The following is a 20,514-nucleotide window of genomic DNA, read 5'->3' as shown; positions in this document are numbered from 1 at the left end:
TGTGATTGACGTTTCAGAGATGGATTGAATCGATGTATTGCACTTCAGAAGTGAAGGTGGTAGAAAAGCTCGTGTTTTAGTTTGCCTGCCATCTTCATGGAAAAATACATAGCTCAAGAAAATTCTTGCACATATACAGCTCTCAAAGTATGATCAAGAACATAGGGAATTGCCTTATGCCAGGCTGACAAAAACTAGTGGATTGTGACACTCTCTGAATTGTGTGAATTGGTGCCTCAGTGTGCGTGTGTGTGGGGGGGTTGTAGTATAAATAAATATAGAGTCTTGAACTCAATTACTGTTCTTCCTTTGTATTCATCATCTCCTTTGTTCCTAATAACTCACACACGCAATCAGAATTGCTCTCAATGACCCCACTCAAGCAAGAATTACTTAATAATGATTATTCCTCAATAATGTTTAATCACTGGAGAATCCCATGTTTTTCCCACCAGGAGTGTTATACAACCAGTATTAAGTGTAAAAGCATATTTTGATGAATATGTTAGAATCAAAGTGAAAACATTTGCTTCAGCGTAGAAATATTTGAATGTAATAAGACCTCTCTTGCAAGCATTTCTAATTGGGGCACAACAATTCTGTGCTCCAGTAGGAAGCATTTGATAATTAGAAAGTTTCCTCCTCCTTTTCTTTTACAATACAATGCAAGAGATTGGGGGGGTCATTTTCAGCCTGGGGGCCTCATTTCCCCTTAGGCCATGGGTCAGCAAACATTTTCAGAAGGGGGCTGGTCCACTGTCCCTCAGACCTTGTGGGGGGCCAGACTATGTTTTGAAAAAATGTATGAATGAATTCCTATGCCCCACAAATAACCCAGAGATGCATTTTAAATAAAAGCACACATTCTACTCATGTAAAAACACCAGGCAGGCACCACAAATAACCCAGAGGTGCATTTTAAATAAAAGAACACATTCTACTCATGTAAAAACATGCTGATTCCCGGACCATCCATGGGCCGGATTTAGAAGGCGATTGGGCCGCATCCGGCCCCCGGGTCTTAGTTTGGGAACCCTGCCTTAGGCAGTCTTCCAGGGACCATGGGCAACAGGTATGACTTGTCTTCATGCAGAAGGCTGCAGGGCAGCCACGCATAAGCCCACGGTTTCTGTACAGACAATTCCCCATTTACGTGGCAACGTGTGTTTAAATGAAATCACATATATTTGGAACACCATCGAAAAAGCCTCTGGAAACCCTTTAAAAACCTTTGAAAAAAACAAAAAATCCATCGAACCCCACCACTCCGAACCTCCTTGCTCAAACTCCCAACTCTCTGTAGGCCTCAAAGGTTGGTGCAAAGGCTCCTACAATTGCACTTTCAAAGGCTTGTGGGATTGCTAGGTGCTGCTTTGTGCCATTTTTGTGCTCTTTTAGGGGTGTTTTTGCCCCTTTTCCGTGCCATGTCCATGTTCGCGGTGATGCACAGCCGTTTATACCTTGAATGCACATAAGTGGGGACTTGCCTGTACTTACATCTCTCCTACCAGGCAAGCGAGAGGACTGTTCTTGGTCACATTCCACTGTTCAAGGACACATTCAGCCAGGCAGAGGACGGAAGGGGTGTGGCCTAGGGACAGGGGGGCACAACTGGGGAGAGTCCCGTGGGCCAGCTAGGGAGGCCTGGAGGGCTCCTTTTGGCACCCGGGCCTGCTAGCAAAGGAATACGTTACACTTTTGATGTCAATCTCCTACTAAGTAAATTCAGCACAAAGCACAAGACTGTTTCAACTCCAACCCCTTTCCTAGCGGTCTAATGTAACCCCAAGGCCCCCTAACAGTCACAGATCCGTCAGACTTTTTAACCCCATTAGGCGTGTGGCATCTTGCCAGAAGGGGACATTTGCAGTCCGTCTTCCTTCTCTCTCAAACACACAGGCGCATGTGTACACCTAGCAGCTTCTCTGCATCCCCTCTGTTGTTTTAAAATACCTTTTTGCTATGTTCCCCTAGATTTATATAGTTTGCTTGCGCTTGTTAACACGGGAAGTTTGCCCTTCGTGATTGAAAAGCCTTTCTGCATTTCTCACCCCAGGGGAGGTTTCAAAGTGCACTATAAAAATAGTACATTTGTAACAGCGCAAATACACGTTCTGACCAGGATCCAAGGAGCCCTTTTAGGCATATGCAAAGTCTTGCTTGCACAGCAAGCTTTTTGCTTCTTTGTTTCTGAAAAGCATCTGCTCGCTGTGCATCAAAGGGTGTTTTTGAGGCTTCCACAGCATTCAGGGCTGGTTTGTTGAATAGCAGGTTTGCTGTCAGGGAAGAAGGGACTTTGAAGCCCGTGCGTTGCTGTGGAGCATTGCACCTCTTTGGGTCCTGGCTTGCATGTCTGTATGCAAACATGCTCATTTCCTCGCATCTTTTCCTGAAAAGAATTACCAGTACCATCTATTGCAACTGGATTATTTGCTTAGAGCTGCAAAGTGATGGTATACAGAAACAGAGCTTCTCGCTACATGAAAGAAAGAAAGAAAGAAAGAAAGAAAGAAAGAAAGAAAGAAAGAAAGAAAGAAAGAAAGAAAGAAAGAAAGAAAGAAACATGGGCCCTGGGCCCTGAATTTTACATTAGCAGCATCAGTACTAATTAGCCATTGCAGTAGATATCACTGAAATGTGTCTTAATCTTTCTGTCTTTTCTTGTATTTTTCAATGTTATGCAGGCACACATTATCACTGCACATAGTATTTCCTTTTACTCCAGTTTTCTTTGGACTTTTAATTTCTTACGAAGTGTAAGCTTCTGTATGTATATAAGTACATGGTAAATTATCAAGTCATCCACAGCCCTTTGGTTGGGATTGAATGGTGGCAAATAGGCAAGTAAGCGACATGAAGAATTTGAGACATAGTTGAGATTTTTCTAGTGATTGCACGAAAACAAGAACTGATTGTTGCCCAGGCTTATGATCTAAAGCAGGCATGTCAAACCTGCGGCCCTCCAGATGTTTTGGACTACAATTCCCATCTTCCCCAACCACTGGTCCTGCTAGCTAGGGATCATGGGAGTTGTAGGCCAAAACATCTGGAGGGCCGCAGGTTTGACATGCCTGATCTAAAGAGTCTAGCTCTTGTACAGAGGGAAGATTCTCATGCATGGGTTGACCCTCTTAAAAATGTTTTTACTACAGCAGTTCCCACTGCCAAAGAAGCAAGCCACAGTTCAGTTTAACAAGCTGCTTGTCTCTTCAGCTGTTAAACTTCAACAAAGGTTTTGACTGAACCTGCTGACCCCCTCTGTATGCAAATACAGAATTTTAGATTACAGCAAAGGTCTTTCCTAGCAGGCATATTGTCCATACATTTACGGTCAACGTTTTGCCCTCCTTGAATAATAAAATAATAAATAAAAAAATTCCTTCAGTAGCACCTTAAAGACCAACTAAGTTTTTATTTTGGTATGAGCTTTCGTGTGCATGCACACTTCATCACGGCTACCTACCTGTAACTAAAATAATACATGTTTGACCTGTCATGATGTGTGTGTGTGTGTGTGTGTGTGAATTCTTCTGGATGCAAAAACAAAGTGCTATTTTAATGGTAAAACACAAATGGCTATAATGAACTGTGGTGTTTTTTTTTTAATGTACAAATATGTCCTAGATGGTGCCACAGGTATACAACCCCCAAGAACATCCAGCCCTTCTACAGGGCATATAAGGACAATAAAACAAAAGTTTGTGAACTTGGGGTAAGCATTGATTTCTCATTAACGAAGATTAAAACCTTTTTTTAAAATGAATAAATCAATGGTGTACTACCTTTTGGACACTGACTCTTTTAACATTGTAGGGCTCCCTTGAGTAGGAGTTCTAACAAAGGCAAGAAGAGGAGAGAGAAGGAAGCAATTAGGGTCTCTACTGGCTGCAGGTATGAGTGAATAGCATGGATATAACCAATTTCAGGCCCACATAAGTCCTACTGTGTTGAGTGGAGCTTACTTGCTCATAAGTGTGCATTGGATTGCAGTCCTACTGTCTTCCAGCCTTCAAGCTGTGCAATTTACACGAGCCCCATATAGAGAGCACTGCAAAAGTCCAGACTAGTTGTAACCAAGGCATCAACAACAAAGGCCAGAGCTGCTTTTCCCCCCAGGTATAGTTGCAGCCACTAAACTATCTGCTGCTGGTTAAAAAAAAGAAAGTGCTACATCTCTAGCAACATCTTACTTCACAGTAAAGGTAAAGGGACCCCTGACCATTAGGTCCAGTCATGTCCGGCTCTGGGGTTGTGGCGCTCATCTCGCGTTATTGGCCAAGGTAGCCGGCGTACAGCTTCCGGGTCATGTGGTCAGCATGACAAAGCCGCTTCTGGCGAACCAGAGCAGCGCACGGAAACGCCATTTACCTTCCCGCTTGGAGCGGTACCTATTTATCTACTTGCACTTTGACGTGCTTTCGAACTGCTAGGTGGGCAGGAGCTGGGGCCAAGCAACGGGAGCTCACCCTGTTGCAGGGATTCAAACCGCCGACCTTCTGATCGGCAAGCCCTAGCCTCTGTGGTTTAACCCACAGTGCCACCTGGGTCCCTTACTTCATAGTAGCTTTTGTTAATTTGTTTAGGACTACCCAAATAGCCTGTACAATGAAGAACAGTTAATGTTTCAGGCGATACCTGAATAGCATGAAATTACTATTCTTTGCTGTATGGTTGATGGTAGGTTTTTAATACTTTGTGCTGCCTCATAAAATGTATCTTTACCCTTTTCTTGTCTGTGGCGACTTTATAGTTTTTAAAAGTCTAATCTATGTGCATTGCTACCTTGTGTTAAACAGGACAACTAAGGAGCTGTTGGAGTGCTCAGCAAGTAGAGTGTCTTTAATCAAGCGATCCTCCTCTCTCCCACATAGTCCTATTCCATTTGCATGGTATGGAGAGAGCAGCAGGAGATCCAATTCTTCCAGCAATCTGCCTTCACCTACCAGCTCAACTGATCCTTCCTCTGAAAATCTAAGTCCAGCTAAAAAGGGGTCCAAGGTAGAAAATGCAAAGTACCTTCTCCCCAGTGCATGGAGTGGCTTAAGCGAGGTTGCTATTACTGGCTTAACGCAAAGGATCTACGTTATAGTAACTGCAAGCAACATGTTCATTGTTCAGCAAAAATGTGATATGAGCATTCCAGGTTGTCTTCTGTGTCTCTTCAATGAATGTTATCAGAGTAATTTATATGCTAGTGTCAAACTGCCAAGTTCAGTGTGGACTTGATGCCAGCATATATAGCTGGACAATCTTTGTTCGGGCTTTTTAATGAACTTGCTTAATTTGTAGACGTGTAGGGGGGAAAACCATGGCAGGTAACAGGTACAGCTCTTTGGCTTTCTTGGATAAAAAAGAACCCATGGGAACCAAGCATGAAAGAAAGGAAAGAGGGAATGTGCAACATGTAATGTTCAAAGTTGCCAAGGGGGGAGAGGGAACAGGACCCACTTCCCTGTTAAAAGCCTATCACTGTATTTGCAAACCCAAATTGTAGGGCAAACCCTCTTCTTTCCCAAAGCTATTGTCCCATAAAATTATATTGAAGCTTTTTCATAATACAATAATAAAAAACCCTATTCTAAATGAAAACAAAAAGGAAAGAGAAATCCATGTTCCAGATCATGGTTTGAAGGCACATGATGCTGCAATCTTGCAGAAATTATGCACAAATTAAGCTTCTGCAAAGAACCCTCTCCTTCTGCAGTATCCAGAAACTGTTGATCGGCATGGCCTCATTGCTCCAACATCCATTTTGCTTTTTTTAAAAAAAATCCTGCGATTTTTATTTTGTTTTATTTTTGCAAGTTCTCACCTAAAGTGCAAGTAAGTATTTTGAGCCACACTGAAATATGTTGCTTTGACTACCGCATTGATTGTAGGGTCAGCTTTAACACATCCCACTGAAATATTGGCACATTTTAAACAAAATGTCACTGTTCCATCTCTTCATTTCTTTGTCATTCCCGCTCCTTTCACCAGACAAGATGTTCCTGTCAAGCATCTTGGGTATTACGTTTAATTCCATTTTGAAGTTCTTCTGAACTAAGAAAAATTGAATTGTTTAAAATGAATGTTGGTCCTTTTTTTCTTTTTAACGTGCTTGCATGATGCTCTTAGCATGGTAGCTTGCAAATAATATTTTGTACAGCTTCATCTCTGCAGCATTCCTTGAGAATCCCTTTGACCAATATGAGGGTGAAAATGAAATTCAAATAGTTTGTGTGATTGTTGTGCTCTGAAAACACGCCTTGGTTGATGTGTAGCCAAGCTGAGACTGTCTCCAGGGCAAGATGCTGTCTGCCAGTCAGTGTGAGCAATACTGAGCTGGGTGCAGCAGTGGTTCTGCTCAATATAAGACAGCTTCCTATGTTCTCCATTGAAACCATATTACACGTCTTCCATTCATATTAATGAGGTCTGCATAGGCCAGGTTTCGCGGGTCTTTTACTGTTCTTTCCTGCACACTGCTTCTGTCCTTTGTGGAATGTGTGGACTGGACTTTTGTGTGTACGAATTGAACTTTTATGGGAGCAGCCAGCCAGAACCGCCAAGTTGTAATTTCAACCAAGGAGTTCAGAACCACGGCGAAACCACTGCATATTTGGTCATCTGTGTCCAGTAGGGGATGAATGCAAAAAGAACCTCATTTGAATAAAGCCGCATTTAAATGCCTTTTTAAAAGGCAAGTAAGTATAAATAGCAGGTAAATGAAGTCACCGTCTTTTACGAAGCAAAAGGGGGAAAGCTTAGTGCTGTAACTTGGCTTTTTTCATCTCTTTGTGAAATGCATTTTCAGATCTTGGTTTCACCGATTCAGGGCATCACTTTTTACACGGTGACACACTTCTCTGTTATACACCATACAGCCCTTTTCAATTGAAACTGGTTAAATTACATGTTTGCTACAGCTCAGTGCTTAAATCAAAAGCATGGTCAGCACCACTGCTTCTGCTGTGTGGCTTTAAAGAAGGGGAAGCCCTGCAGCAAAGATAAAATCCTAATCAGACACTATATTTACTGTACATTGCCTTGTGCTTTCTGTCTGCAGTCTGCTCTTGCCTTATCCTAGCTTCCTGTGTCAGTGTTTCTCGACAAAAGTTAGGCTTGAAAACCGAGAAGAGCTCCTCCTTGAACTATCAAGGTGGCAACATTTGCTTTTAACTCACTGGTTGTTAAGTAGGTGGTTACATAGCAAGTGCTCATGTTTCTGAAGCTACAGCTGTGTTCACCTGACCTGCGTAAAGCAGCCCTGTTAGACAAGCCCCCGCAACTGATCGTGGTCTGTGCAGCGGGTCATAGCCACCCTTCTGACTAGGGGCACCGACTTGTCCCCCACATTGAGGGTGCGCGGCCAAGTGACAGCATCCGGCATGTGCCGGGAGGGAGCAGGACTCGCAGAGGGCAATCTTTGCGCTTGCTCATCCCAGCTGCCGTCTGGCTCCTGGGCTGCCAGGCGGGAGCTGGGGCACACAGAGGATGCCTGGCAGGGGGTGGCGGCCCCCTCAAAATATGGGGGGAGCTGGTGCCCCCTCTGCCCCCTATACCCGGCGCACCTGCTCCTGACACCAGCATAGTCGTTGCTTACCTAGATGGGACTGGGGCGGGGATAAGGCTGGGGCTATGCCAATGAAAGTGAGACCATCCATCTGACACTACCACCAGTGCATCCACATGAACCCACCTCCTCAGCCCCATCCATGTAAGCAGCAGTCATGCCAATGTCGAGAGGACAGCTCCTTCCCAGCACAAAACCTCTCCATTCTTAAAAGTCTCCATGGAAAAGGACAAATGTTGGACAAATGGCTCAAGAGCAGTGACAGTGACAGAGATATTTAGGAAAGGAAATTCTGTTAAGGTCCAGATTAGGCTTGATCCTATCCTCTACCTCCCCCATTCCGCCACCACCCACACTTTTACTCAAATTCAGCAGCAGGCAATGTCGCCAGTTTTCATGGGAAAGAATAGAGTCAGAGTGCTTAGTCACCCAAGCCATATTTCATGTAAATCTCTCCCTAGGAGCTGTTGCTAAGCCAACAAGTCCACCAGATGTGGCTGTCATGCTCAGAAAACACACCTGGGGTGATGTAAGGCAGTGGCGAGAACAGGCACAGCACCTGAACCTTCCACCATCCCACTCCTTTGTAGGTCTGAAAACTGTGCATGCAATAGAAAGGGGGCAGGGAGAGAGATTTTGGATCAGGAAAGCTGTTCAGGGAAAATCAGTTGAGCACCACAGCCACAATTGTGTGAGCAAATAGGCCACCACCCTTCCCATTCTGCACGCCTGCATTATTTGACTAAATGAAAAAGTGTTGGGAGATCTGCATAATCTCTAGCTCGGCCCAAAGCCGAGGCTTCCAGGACTACGAAATGAACAACTAAATTTCAGGGCATGCGCAGGAGGTTGTCTTCAAAGGAGCCTCCTGGAAAAACGAAAGTGTTGTGCCTCGATGTTCTTTGTGTTTTACAAACATCACAAAATAAAGAAACTTGCCATAGCATGCAGAACTTACTGGTGAAAACTAATGCTTAAAATTCTCCTTTGCATTTTAGCCAGAAATATTATTCATTATGTTTTTGGAGTATGCTACAGCCAAAAGCTAAAATTTAATATATGAATGCTTTTCTGTTTCAGTTCTCCTTTTAAGTTTCACCTCCAAAACAGATATGGGTTTATGTATGGTTGACATAGCCCATTGCTGGTTTTTAAGAGTATGTGGCCTGTTTGTTTTCAATTAACCTCAAAAGCTTCATAAGTATCTTGATTTTGGGGGTTTGTTTGTTTGTTTGTTTGTCTGTCTGTCTGTTTGCTCATTTTAACTGCATTGTTGCTGTTGTTTTTAGCCTGGCGTATGCCATTGCAGGATTCCTCTAATGGCAATTTGGATGGATTTTACCAAATGTACATATCATAAAGTGCTTTGTTGGGAATCGCTCCTCGTTACTTGTCTTTGCTATAAAATGTGATGTGTTTCTCATTGCATTGATAAGGGGCAAAATGTCTGTTTTGTGTTCATTTTGATTGTTGAGCTATGCCTATCTTTCAGATAATCAGTGTGGTTGTCGCACAAAACATGGGGAACAGAATAAATTGTTTGATAATATACAAAGTTACCATCAGAAGGAAAGGAGCAATGACTCCATGAATCTTTTTGATCCTGATCGCAGGGGGGGGACGGGACTTCCTTTCTGGCTAGGGACACACACACCCCTTAAAAAAAGTTACTTGGATGTTGTGGTCAAATAACAGCCTATCCTAATGAGAACATTCTGTATATCATGGAGATCAGGAATTTCTGAGGATTAGCATTTCCAGGCCTAGAAATACGTCAGTGGATCCTTCGTTTCTGCTGGGTCAGATTATTCCAAACCCATCTTCTGCCTCATTCCATTTCATTTATTCTCAGGGAGTCCCCACTGGTGGACATCATTTTTCAGTTGCAGCTGTTTTATTTCCCAGGAATGCCCTGGAATGCCACAGCTAAGGTGTTGGGGGTGGAGATGGCAGGCACCAATGGGACTCCTTTGCTATCATTTACATTAAAAAGAGAGAATTCTCCCTGCCACTCCTGGTGCCCAGCCTGCTTCCAGCAACCCATTTAAAAATAATAATCACCCACTCCCCCCCCCCATGCTAAAAAATCAATCTTTTGGCAGCCCATTTTCATGCACACACAAACCCAAATTCTTGCCAACAACTGTTCTCCGTCAAGAGCTTTCAGCTCCGCACTATCTACAACTGCAAGCCAGGTGTGCAGAAAGCTCTGTCTTCATCACTTGCAGATAATGACATTGCATTTCGTTTTTCAAGACATTGTAAAGAGGAACACTTTGAGTTTCCTTTCATACTCCACGGTATGTGAATTATCACAGCCATTCCTGAGCTGTGTGTGCCTAATCAGCAGGGTGAAGCCAGTTCATTTGGACATTTAGGCCTATTCTCCGCCATTTGACTGACGGGTTTGGTTTTCTTCTTTGTCTCCTTACAGAATTTCACTTTCAATGACGACTTCAGTCCCAGCAGCACCAGTTCAGCTGATCTGAGCGGCTTAGGGACAGAACCGAAAACACCAGGGTTCTCACACTCCATAGCACTGTCATCTGATGAGGTATCCGTAGCAGGAAATAACTCCCTGTGCTCCCTGTGGATTACTTAATAGGCTAACAACTCTTGGCAGAATTTAACTTTGCAGGGGAAATACTTTTTATGACTGCAGCTCACAATCAGAAACACCACAGGATGTGTCTGTTGGTGGACTTGAACAAAAAGTTCAGTGCACTCCTCAGAAATGTACAGGAAACAATGCCATTTGTTGCGGCCTAATGCATTTTGAGTCAAAGACTATATGTGAAAACTGTTTAGGACATCATATATCCTATAAAATCATAGCCCTGTACATAAATTCAAGGCACAATACAAAGTGTTGGTGATGCCCTTTAAAGCCCCAAACAGCCTTGACCCTGTATACCTGAATGAGCATCTACACCCTCATCGTTCAGCCTGGACACTGAGGTCCAGCTCCGAGGGCCTTCTGGTGGTTCCCTCACTGCAAGAACAAGGCAGAGGGCCTTCTCAGCAGTGTGCCCACCCTATGGAACGCCCTCCCATCAGATGTCATAACTATACAACTGAAGGCAGCCCTGTATAGGGAAGTTTTTAAAGACTGATGTTTTGTTACATTTTTATATCTGTTGGAAGCCACCCAGAGTAGCTGAGGCAACCCAGTCACATGGGCGAGGTACAAATATAATAATAATAATAATAATAATAATAATAATAATAATAATAATAGGCAGAAAACCAGCAAACTGTATGAAATTGCAACTACATAAATGCAATCACATAGGATTATATGAAATGCAAGATCCATTGGAAATAATAAAAAAACATGGCTAATTTGGGTCCATTAATTTCAGTGGATCTACTGTAAAGAAAATTTGGTTGGATCATTTATACAATCGTACCTTGGATCCCAAACACCTTGCGAGTCGACCGTCTTGGCTCCCTAACGCCACAAACCCGGAAGTGAGTGTTCCGGTTTGCAAACTATTTTTTGAAGCCGAATGTCCGACGGGGCTTCCGATTGGCTGCAGGAGCTTGGAAGCTGTGCCTTGGTTTCCGAACATTTTGGAAGTCGAATGGACTTCTGGAACAGATTCCGTTCGACTTCCAAGGTACGACTGTAAATGCAAATCAACAGCACCAATATGTAAAACAACATTACTGCTTGTATACACACTGGAACAGTAATAATAAAAACTTTAGACTGCACACACAGCCTACATTTAAAGCACATGACTTCCCCAAAAGAATCCTGGGAACTACCGTAGTTTGTTAAGGCTGCTGAGAATTGTAGCTCATTGAAAGGTCAACTGCAGCCCCCAGGGTTCTTTGGGTGAAACCATGTGCTGTAACTATGGTGTGTTTTTGTCTCAATGGGTGATAGAAATGAGTTCAAAAGCAGAACACCACCTACTGCTGGACTGTACCACTTCAGACTGCAGGTGGGGCAACTTTGTATGTGACTACACCACTGCATTTAGGCAAGCCTGTCCAGGCATGTGGAAAGTTCACATGTGTTTAAATCCCTTTTTAACTTTACTGTTGATTTTAGTTATCTTTTGAATGTTTTTAAATGCCTGTTTATTGTTAACGTTTAATGTTTTATTCTTTTTGTAAACCACTTAGTTGTTGTTTTTTAAGACTCAAGCAACATAGAAATTTTGCAGCCTAAGTGAATAAACTATTTTCAGTACATATACGACAAGCATCACCTCTTCTCTAACTTCTCTAGTTTTGAAGATACGGGGAGTTTTCATCTTTGAGTGGATCACTCAAATATAAATTCTCCCGGAAATTGATACAGCACATGAGATGCTGGCCGTGCATTCCACTGGTTGGCTTGCTTTCCAGGGCAGTGAACATCATAACTAGCAATGCATCAGATGTTGCAGGCCAACCTTTGCTTATTTGAATTGGGCTACTGTTGAGTAAATGGCTCGTTGATTATGACCCTAATTAGTTACATGACTCTTTGTGCCTTCCCTTTTTACACACAATTCTTGTCCCTCAATACCCCCAGTCCTAAAACACACTGTAGAGAGGAAAGGCCACACAAACTAACTTCCCATGATGAAACTGTGTTTAATACTGTGTTGTTTCCCAAAAGAAACTATATTCAGGATTAACCCTTTGTGGATTTAAGTATGTTAGAGAGCATCAGCTGCTGCAAGCCAAGTACAATTGAGACTTGAGTGGGAAGCATGTTCAACTGGGTGTTAAAAGGCAATCACTTTTCCTGCCTCTTCCATGCCCCATACATACTCGTCTAAATCATATGGATATTGGTGTAACCTATGGGTGGCTTCCTACTCCCAAGGATGGTTCAGGTTAGGAGTTATAGCCATGTGCAATCAAGACCTCCAAGGTTAACTAGCACTGACCCCAGATGGTAACTTGTAACTTCTTGCCCTATTAACTCATGGGTTGGGGGAAATTCCCGATCTGTTGATCTCAGCAAAGGTACATAACTATAAGTCAGTTGAAGATTTCATCCACTAGAACCATCATGGCATCTCCCTCCTATGCTAAACAAATGTTCAGGCAAATCCTGCTTATTTGAATGCATGGGTAACTAATACTAGCTCGATTATATCTTAGAAAAAGACACATTTCTGTTAAATTGTTGTCCTCAGCAGGTTCCCAGTGATCCCCTAGTTATTTAAACAGGTTATTTAAACTTTCTGTATTTGTATCCATAATATGTTCTTTCCCATTTTCTTTATTGCTGACTCAGAGCTTGGATATGATTGATGACGAGGTGAGAATAATAATGAGATATCTTGCAGAGGGTTGTACTAAGAGGTATATAGCCATTTCTTTCCCATTGGCACATTTGCTTTTGGGTAGCAGATTACGGGATTGAAGTGCATGCCTGCTTCTCTTCCCTCACCCTCAAACCCTCCCACCACAACGCGAATACTTCTTCTCCTTTGAAAACTCTTTCTATTGTGTCGGGGATTTTTAAAAGGCCTAGTTAGATCCTGGGACATAAAGGCCGGATTTTCATGTCCGGATTGGCAGTATGGACCAGACAACAGAAAATTGCTTTTTCATGCAACCTAAAATTAATGCGTGGGATTGGCTGCCATGAGATGTGATGCAGCATCTAAAAAAGCCAATGCAATTCTGGGCTGCATCAATAGGAGTATAGCGTCTAGATCAAGAGAAGTAATAGTACCACTGTATTCCGCTCTGGTCAGACCTCACCTGGAGTACTGTGTCCAGTTCTGGGCACCACAGTTCAAGAAGGATACTGACAAGCTGGAACGTTTCCAGAGGAGGGTAACCAAAATGGTCAAAGGCCTGGAAACAATGCCTTATGAAGAACGGCTTAGGGAGCTGGGTATGTTTAGCCTGGAGAAGAGAAGGTTAGGAGGTGATATGATAGCCAAGTTCAACTATATAAAAGGATGTCATATAGAGGAGGGAGAAAGGTTGTTTTCTGCTGCTCCAGAGAAGCGGACACGGAGCAATGGATTCAAGCTACAAGAAAGAAGATTCCACCTAAACATTAGGAAGAACTTCCTGACAGCAAGAGCTGTTTGGCAGTGGAATTTGCTGCCAAGGAGTGTGGTGGAGTCTCCTTCTTTGGAGGTCTTTAAGCGGAGGCTTGACAGCCATCTGTCAGGAATGCTTTGATGGTGTTTCCTGCTTGGCAGGGGGTTGGACTGGATGGCCCTTGTGGTCTCTTCCAACTCTATGATTCTATGAGTGATGGCCACTAGAGGGAGGAAGAGGATTTTACCTTTATATTCCACCTTTCCTTCAGGAAACTCAAGGTGGCACACAGGGTTCTCTCCCTCCCCATTTTATACTCACAGCAACCCTCTGAGGTCCCCCAGTGAGCGCCATGACTGAGTCGGGATTTGAACCCTGGTCTCCCAGGTCGCAGTCCAACACTCTAACCTCTACAGCATGTTGGTTTGTGTGCAAGGTTGTGGAGGGTAGAGTTTTATCAATGGCTACAATAACAGCTGTACACTATGCCACCTTCAGTTCAGAGGCAGTGTGCTATGGAATACATCGGGTGATGGATATTACCTTCATGCCCTGCTTTTGGACTTCCGAGTGGCACCATGTTGGCCACTGGATGCTAAACTAAATGGGTGTTTGGTTTAACCCAGCATAATTTTTTTCTTGTTTTGTGATTCATGTTTGCATGGTTCCCTGGTCACTGTCTCATCTGAAGGGATGCTGCCATTCTCAGATGTATGCAGTCCAAGAGAGGAACTCTCACCTGTGCAATGTGCAATGTGGTGCTTTATTGAAATGTGCCCTCTCGTGGCAATAGTTGGTACGTGCCACTTCTGGATGAGCTCCCTGATACGGTAAATACCATCTCCCACCATGAGAAGGCCACATTCAAACGAAATCTTTGCCGTGCCAAATTTACTTGTCTTAAATCGGCACGTATCAACTTTGAGATGAAAGTAAAACAATAGTTAGTCCTTCAGTTCTCAGTACCAGAGGGAGATTTTCCAGATGCGTGGGCTGCTCTCCAGGCAGTGCGAAGCCATTGAAACTTGGGCCAGGAGAACCTACTCACTTTGTCAGACAACAGTTTTCTCATCCCCACGTATTTCCACAGCCCCACTTCATTTTTTAGTACTTTGTATCTGTCGCACTAGATGGGCTTTTTGAAATTTGTGGACTCCCAGCAATCCAGTTTTTGTGGTCTTGCACATGGATAGGCACATCGGGTATTTGAGTGCCACCAGAAAGTGTGCTGCTGTGATGCCTCTCTCGTGAAGCGATGATGCCACCTCCGCACACCTGATCTTTGAAATATGCTTGTTACAGATCCTTGATGATGGACAGTCTCCCAAGCACAGCCAGTCCTTCAATCGCGCCTTTCAGGAATGGAGCGTGCAACAGGTTTCCAACTGGCTAATGAGCCTGAATCTAGAACAGTATGTCCCTGAATTCACTGCCCAAAATATAAACGGAGAGCGTCTCGTTCAGCTGGATGGCAGTAAGCTTAAGGTAATTGCCTCTCACTGTGGCAAACAAGATTCGGAATTCTGTTTGCGCCCAAGGGATCTGTTAACGGGATATAGTTGTCTTGAATGCCAAAAAAATAAAATAAAAATATTCTTACCACTAACAAAAGCCCACACTAGCAAGTAACAAATAATGGAAGTGGTGCAAGTAGCTGGAGATTTTGATTATGCTGCTGATATAATAACAGTTGGAATCCTGAATACATCATTATCTCTGAAAATAAAGCCCTGGGTGCACTGTACTCGGTGTTAAAAGTTAATGGGCAGTTTTCAATATACCAAGCTTAATTTATTCTATATACGAAAAGTGTTCTCTTTTTTTCAACTTGAAAAAGGACAGTGCTAGAGCACAAACAAAATGGCCTACGTGGCCAGGGGTATTGCATCTTTGGCCAAATTATTAGACTTTGGTTGTATCACATTTCACTTTGTGCCATGCTGAATAGGTAACTAACTGCCTCTGCTTGCAGTGTTAATTTTGTACCATTAATGTAGGGAAATGACCAAGGAAATAGTCACGGGTCACTTTGAATGTAGAAGATGCAGTTGTAATAATACGTATTAATGTTACTGTGTATTACGCACGCGCACACACGCGCACACACACACACACACACACACACACACACACACACACGAAGGTGAGTTCTATCCTCCATAAAAATAGGCAGACCCAGAAGACAGCTTCCAGGGGCCCAGCAGGGCTCACCAGTGCCAACACTTGCCCTGGGCTCTTCACATTGGGCAGTTGGATCTGTGAGCCTCAACTTTAGTTTCGCACAATGCCCTGTAGTCAGGCACCCCCAAGGCACTCTGGGAAATTAGAAACGATGGCTCCCAGCTAACTCTTGAAATGCTGCCATCAACGCCACTCTCAGGCAAGCTCAGGCAGGCTCAGGGTGGGACGCATCAACGTAAAAGAGGGCCATAACCCATTTTGGCTAGGGCTCTCTTAAGTCTGGGGCCACCCCTGTAGATATAGATATGTGTACACACACACACACACACATTCATTCGCCCCCTTATGCACACATACCCTTTGGATCTTTAAACTGCTCCCCATACAGCACCATCAAAAGGCGCTTGTAGATGTCAGCTTACCCACTACAACTGGCACCATACCTGGAAGCAAATCAAGAAGTAGCTCATTAAACACGTTCTTGCTGGGCTTTGCAGCAGCTATTTGCTAGGGAGATGTCGTCGTTGTTATTCCCCCTCATGCTGATCCTGCTTGTATTTTTAGGAAAGCAGGGATCAGCCTAAGGGATCGCTTCTGGCAACATCTGGCTTTTAGGCAACTGGAACCCCCCACTTGGCAGGCTGTCACTCTAGAGCAGCACAGGCCCAGTGGTGAAAGCAAGCGTTCAAAATGCACCTTTCATGGCCCGTACTCATTAGGTGAGAGCAGCTCACACATGCAGGACTAATTTAAACCAGTCCTTGCATATCTGGGAGGTTTTGTATAGGGACTGATGCTCAGTTCAGGATATGCAAGGTGTGACGGATTGGGCTGGCTTGAGTAGAACTCCAGGGTGTTAAGTGTTAAACCCAGCCTCTTAGTTGATTGACGGCATTCCATTCCATAAGGGGTGGGACAGCCACAGGTTTAAAGAGGATGGGTAGCCTTTAATTCTGGAGGAGAGAGGGTTTTGGGAGCGGGAGCGTGTGGGAGGTCGTGGAGTAGGTAACTAGAGTAGGTGTAGATGAAGAATTGGTTAGGTTTGTAATAATATGCTTAACAAGAACAGTTCTATTGAAACCACATGCTTGTACACATGAAACTTGAATGCAACCGTTACGATTTTAAGACATTAAATGTTAAGTTAAAGTGCCATTTAAACTACCGTCGGTGTGATCTTTCCAGCAGAGGTGTCTATTGCTCATCTGGTGGGGATACTCATTAAAAGGACAAAACCCCTATCTAAGGCAGAAGGGATAGTTTGTTGTCCCTTGAGTGCACCGAGAGGGGGAGAAGAGGGAGACTGGTTCAAGGGTGACACAAAGTTTCCTCGGGAGGGAGGAAAGCTTCTCAGTGGGGAAAGCTCAAGTGAGGAGAACCCCTTACTGGTGTGTACACTAAGAATAGTGTCATATTCACCCCAGAGCTTAAAAAGATACCGGGCCACGTTTGGGCTGGAAAAGTACTCTCATTTTATTTGTAAAACCCACAAGGGATAGTGGGATTACAATAAGGTTATAGAGAAGAGTAGAGAGGTTTAGTGTTACCTCAGAAATCCCTAATAGTGCTTTTTATAATTTGAGAGGTTTGAAAACAAAAGGCGTAAGGTGGGGACCACTTACGTCGCACAAGGCTGTAAGCAAAGGCAACAGGGGCTGCCTTTATGGATACCATAGCATTAATACTGTGGACTGAGGAAGTTTGCATGCAGTCAAATATTGCACTATTCCTTTTTTGTACAGAAGGCAGAGGACACTCTTTTTGCCGAATGAGGGTGTCAAGCTGTGAAAGTACATTGCATTATTCTCCACCCAACTTAAATGTTTAGAAGGCGCTACGAATTAAACCATTTCTCTCTTTCCTTCCTTGGTTTTAGGCCCTTGGCATGACATCTTCCCAAGACAGAGCTGTCATTAAAAAGAAAATTAAAGAAATGAGAGTGTCTATAGAGAAAGCTCGCAAAGCTCAAGAGAAGATGGAAAAGCAAAGGGAAAAACTTAGGAAGAAAGAAAAAGAGCAGCTTCAGAGGAAGCCCCGGAAGCCGGAGAAGCGCTCACCAGATCCAACAGAGGGAGCTAATGAGCAGTGATGAATAAGAGTTGATGATTATTCTATTAGGAACCGGGGAAGAGGCTTTTCAGGGAAGAAACTCAAAAAGCGAATCTTGTTTTCCTTCCCTACCTCCTTGTCTTCATTACACAGAGCTCTGTACTCATATCTGAGGCTTTAACTAGAATAAATAGGGGAAATGAACACTGTGTAGCTACACTTTCCTGCAGTTGGTGGACATGCTGGTACTTTTGACCTACTCGGCCGGCTGCAAGCCATGACTGCACTTTGAATATTTCTCATAACTGGGCTGGCAAACCAAGTCTAGGCCAGCATTCAGAGCCTTTCCCTTTCCCCACCCCCACTCCATCCTCTCAATTGCCCTCCTTTGCATTGTGCTGGTTATGTCTGGCCCCTTCCGTGAAATCGCCATAGGACGCGGTAGGACGCAGCTTGCTGTGTACTGTAAACTTGAAGATCGCCCCCAGAAATGGGCAACGCTTGAGAAGCTTTCACTGGACCCGTGAAAGTGCGCAAACTGGAGTCGACTGCGTATCAGTGATCGTTTGTTTTCGCGGGAACAGCCGCCCCGCTTTGACACCTCAACCCCCCCCCCCCAATTCTCTGAAGCGGAGCTCGGTTCACAGCCAAGCTCAGAGAGGTGATGCTGGCTTCATCTCTACATCCATGGTTTCAAGACTTGAAACAATACAGTGGAGATGACAGGCAGCAGGGTCAGAGAGGGAGGCAATCCTTTATATATATTTTTCCATTGTGAACTACCCAGCAGTTTAGCTCAAGAAGGAAGCAGGGCCTTAACTTGCTAATATGAGAGCAGAGAGTAACATTTACCCTCTTAGCATGCGGGTGAGGCTAGGTTTCTAATACTAGGTTGGGCTTGTGCTAGAACTTTGGAATACAGTTTTCCCTTTCTTTTCCTCGGGGTTGGGGGGGGGGCGTCCCTAGCTACTCTTTCCTGTAGCATGCTATATGAGATTCCTTTTTTCAACTGATAACCCTTGTTTCTTTTCTAAGGAATATGCCCCACCCATTTTCAGCACAGAGCATGGGGGGTGGGGTGGGGGGCTGATGAGGGGCAAGGGGTGGATGGGAGCAAATATGAGACTGGCTGGTTGCAGACCTGGGATTTAGCCTGCTGAAATTGACTTGCAGAATGAACCCTAGAGTTAAGACTAAAATGTTTACTTAAAGGGGGGGGGGAGAGAGAGATGCCAATTAAGACAATGTGAGTTTCAAAATTAAACACTGTCCCGTTAGTAGAATGATGCAGTGGAGAAGAAAGCGAAAAGGAATCCCAGTATTGCAATCGAGACTTTTCAGTAAATGATGGGCAATAGCCTCAGTTCCCTTTGGGGGTGTTGCACAAATGCAGAGGATCTGATTCCAGCCACCTGTTCTGTGGTTAATTCATTTCTGGTTAGCTCTTGGTGCTGCCTTTCACAGAACTAGGGACTTAAGATTCAACAGGCAGAAAATTGGGCTCAAATGATGAATGCAATTAAAGGGATTCTGTTAATCATTTGTACATTTTAGCAGCCAGATTTACTTTAAAGCCTACATTGGAGTGCTGCTAGCAAGTCCCATACAGTGCAGGAGGTCACATTGTCATTTCAGCCAATGATAGTCTCTCCCCCCCCTTTTTTTTCTTTTGTACATGTGTTGCTACATGTGGCTCATCTCTCTGATGACTTTTTGCATCCCCCAAAGCCCAGTGCAGGTTCTCTTCCCCCCCCCCATGTTTCCGATACATCATTTGAACTGAAAATCTGCAGCTAGAATAACAAAGATCTGCAGTCAAGGACACTTGTTTTAGATATATTGATGCTTTGGGGAGGTCATCACACCCCGTATGACTGGAGAGAGGGCACTTTTTAGGCAATGAAAAAAAGGCTTCTCAAGAGGCAAATTCAATAGAAAACTCTGATGGAAATCTGGTCAGAGTAGTGTTCTTTGGTTTATTTTAAGAGGTTAAAAGGTTTTGTTTAGATAGAAAAAATTATCTGGGAGAAACGAGATGTACTATTTATAGCTATGAATGCATTAAGGTTAAATGCATTAGATGCTCATTTTCTCTTTTAAGTTATGTTTACATGCTTGTAATTTAAACTGGATGTATATACTAGTAACATCTATGAGCACATTCCTCTGCTTTACATTATTTATATCCTCTCTTTTGTTTTTCTAAGATCCCTGGGGGGGGCTATATTGCGTTGTATATTGATTTTTTGCATCCCTGCTGTTTAGGACCATGTAAATTGGGTTTTATCACCGCAGATAACTACTTTTGATTTATATCCCGTAATTGTTCTCTTTCTTCGTTTATTGCTTGGTGGCAATTTGGGAGTCGAGCACTGAATTTTAATCTGATTTTTTAATTTTTTTAAAAAAAGTGAAAGTGGTCAAAATGTAAAAGAAAAAAGACACTCCTAAAGAACTACAGTTAAGAAAGAAATGCATAAAATGCAAATGGTGGAGCATATTTGAAGCAGAACAGACTAGGCAAGGGGACAGAGTTCTCCTCCTCATGGACACAAGCCAGCTTTTGCTTGTTCCTCTTTCTGCTCCTCCTGCTCCTCCCCTAAACATTTCTGAAATGTTCCTAAAAGTGTTTCCAATCTTTCATTTAAAACAAGATCAGAAGGGTATTTTCGATGTCATAGGAGTAGCGGTCCTGGCATGAGCATTGCTGGAGCTTGTTTCTC

General features: G+C 43.6%; 1 protein-coding gene across 11 annotated transcripts in view; it reads left to right on the top strand.

Annotated features, from left to right (window-relative positions):
- Positions 1 to 20,188, top strand: part of PPP1R9A (protein phosphatase 1 regulatory subunit 9A) — a 136,825-nt gene extending 116,637 nt beyond the window's left edge. For 4 of the 11 annotated variants that reach the window (XM_060280759.1, XM_035129896.2, XM_035129894.2 and 1 more), the window contains 7 exons: positions 3,625 to 3,712; positions 3,814 to 3,891; positions 4,797 to 4,998; positions 9,990 to 10,109; positions 12,798 to 12,821; positions 14,864 to 15,046; positions 17,619 to 20,188. In XM_060280759.1, the coding sequence (XP_060136742.1) occupies positions 3,625 to 3,712; positions 3,814 to 3,891; positions 4,797 to 4,998; positions 9,990 to 10,109; positions 12,798 to 12,821; positions 14,864 to 15,046; positions 17,619 to 17,831 (908 nt within the window). In that variant the 3' untranslated portion in view covers positions 17,832 to 20,188. The remainder of the gene's footprint in view (positions 1 to 3,624; positions 3,713 to 3,813; positions 3,892 to 4,796; positions 4,999 to 9,989; positions 10,110 to 12,797; positions 12,822 to 14,863; positions 15,047 to 17,618) is intronic. The other 7 variants (XM_035129902.2, XM_035129895.2, XM_035129900.2 and 4 more) reach the window with 4 other exon arrangements.
- Positions 20,189 to 20,514: the final 326 nt, after the last annotated feature.

This window comes from Zootoca vivipara, chromosome 12 (genome assembly GCF_963506605.1).
Source record: "Zootoca vivipara chromosome 12, rZooViv1.1, whole genome shotgun sequence".
Classification (NCBI taxonomy): domain Eukaryota; kingdom Metazoa; phylum Chordata; class Lepidosauria; order Squamata; family Lacertidae; genus Zootoca; species Zootoca vivipara.
Note: the sequence above shows the minus strand (reverse complement) of the source record. Positions and strands in the feature narration are given on the sequence as shown.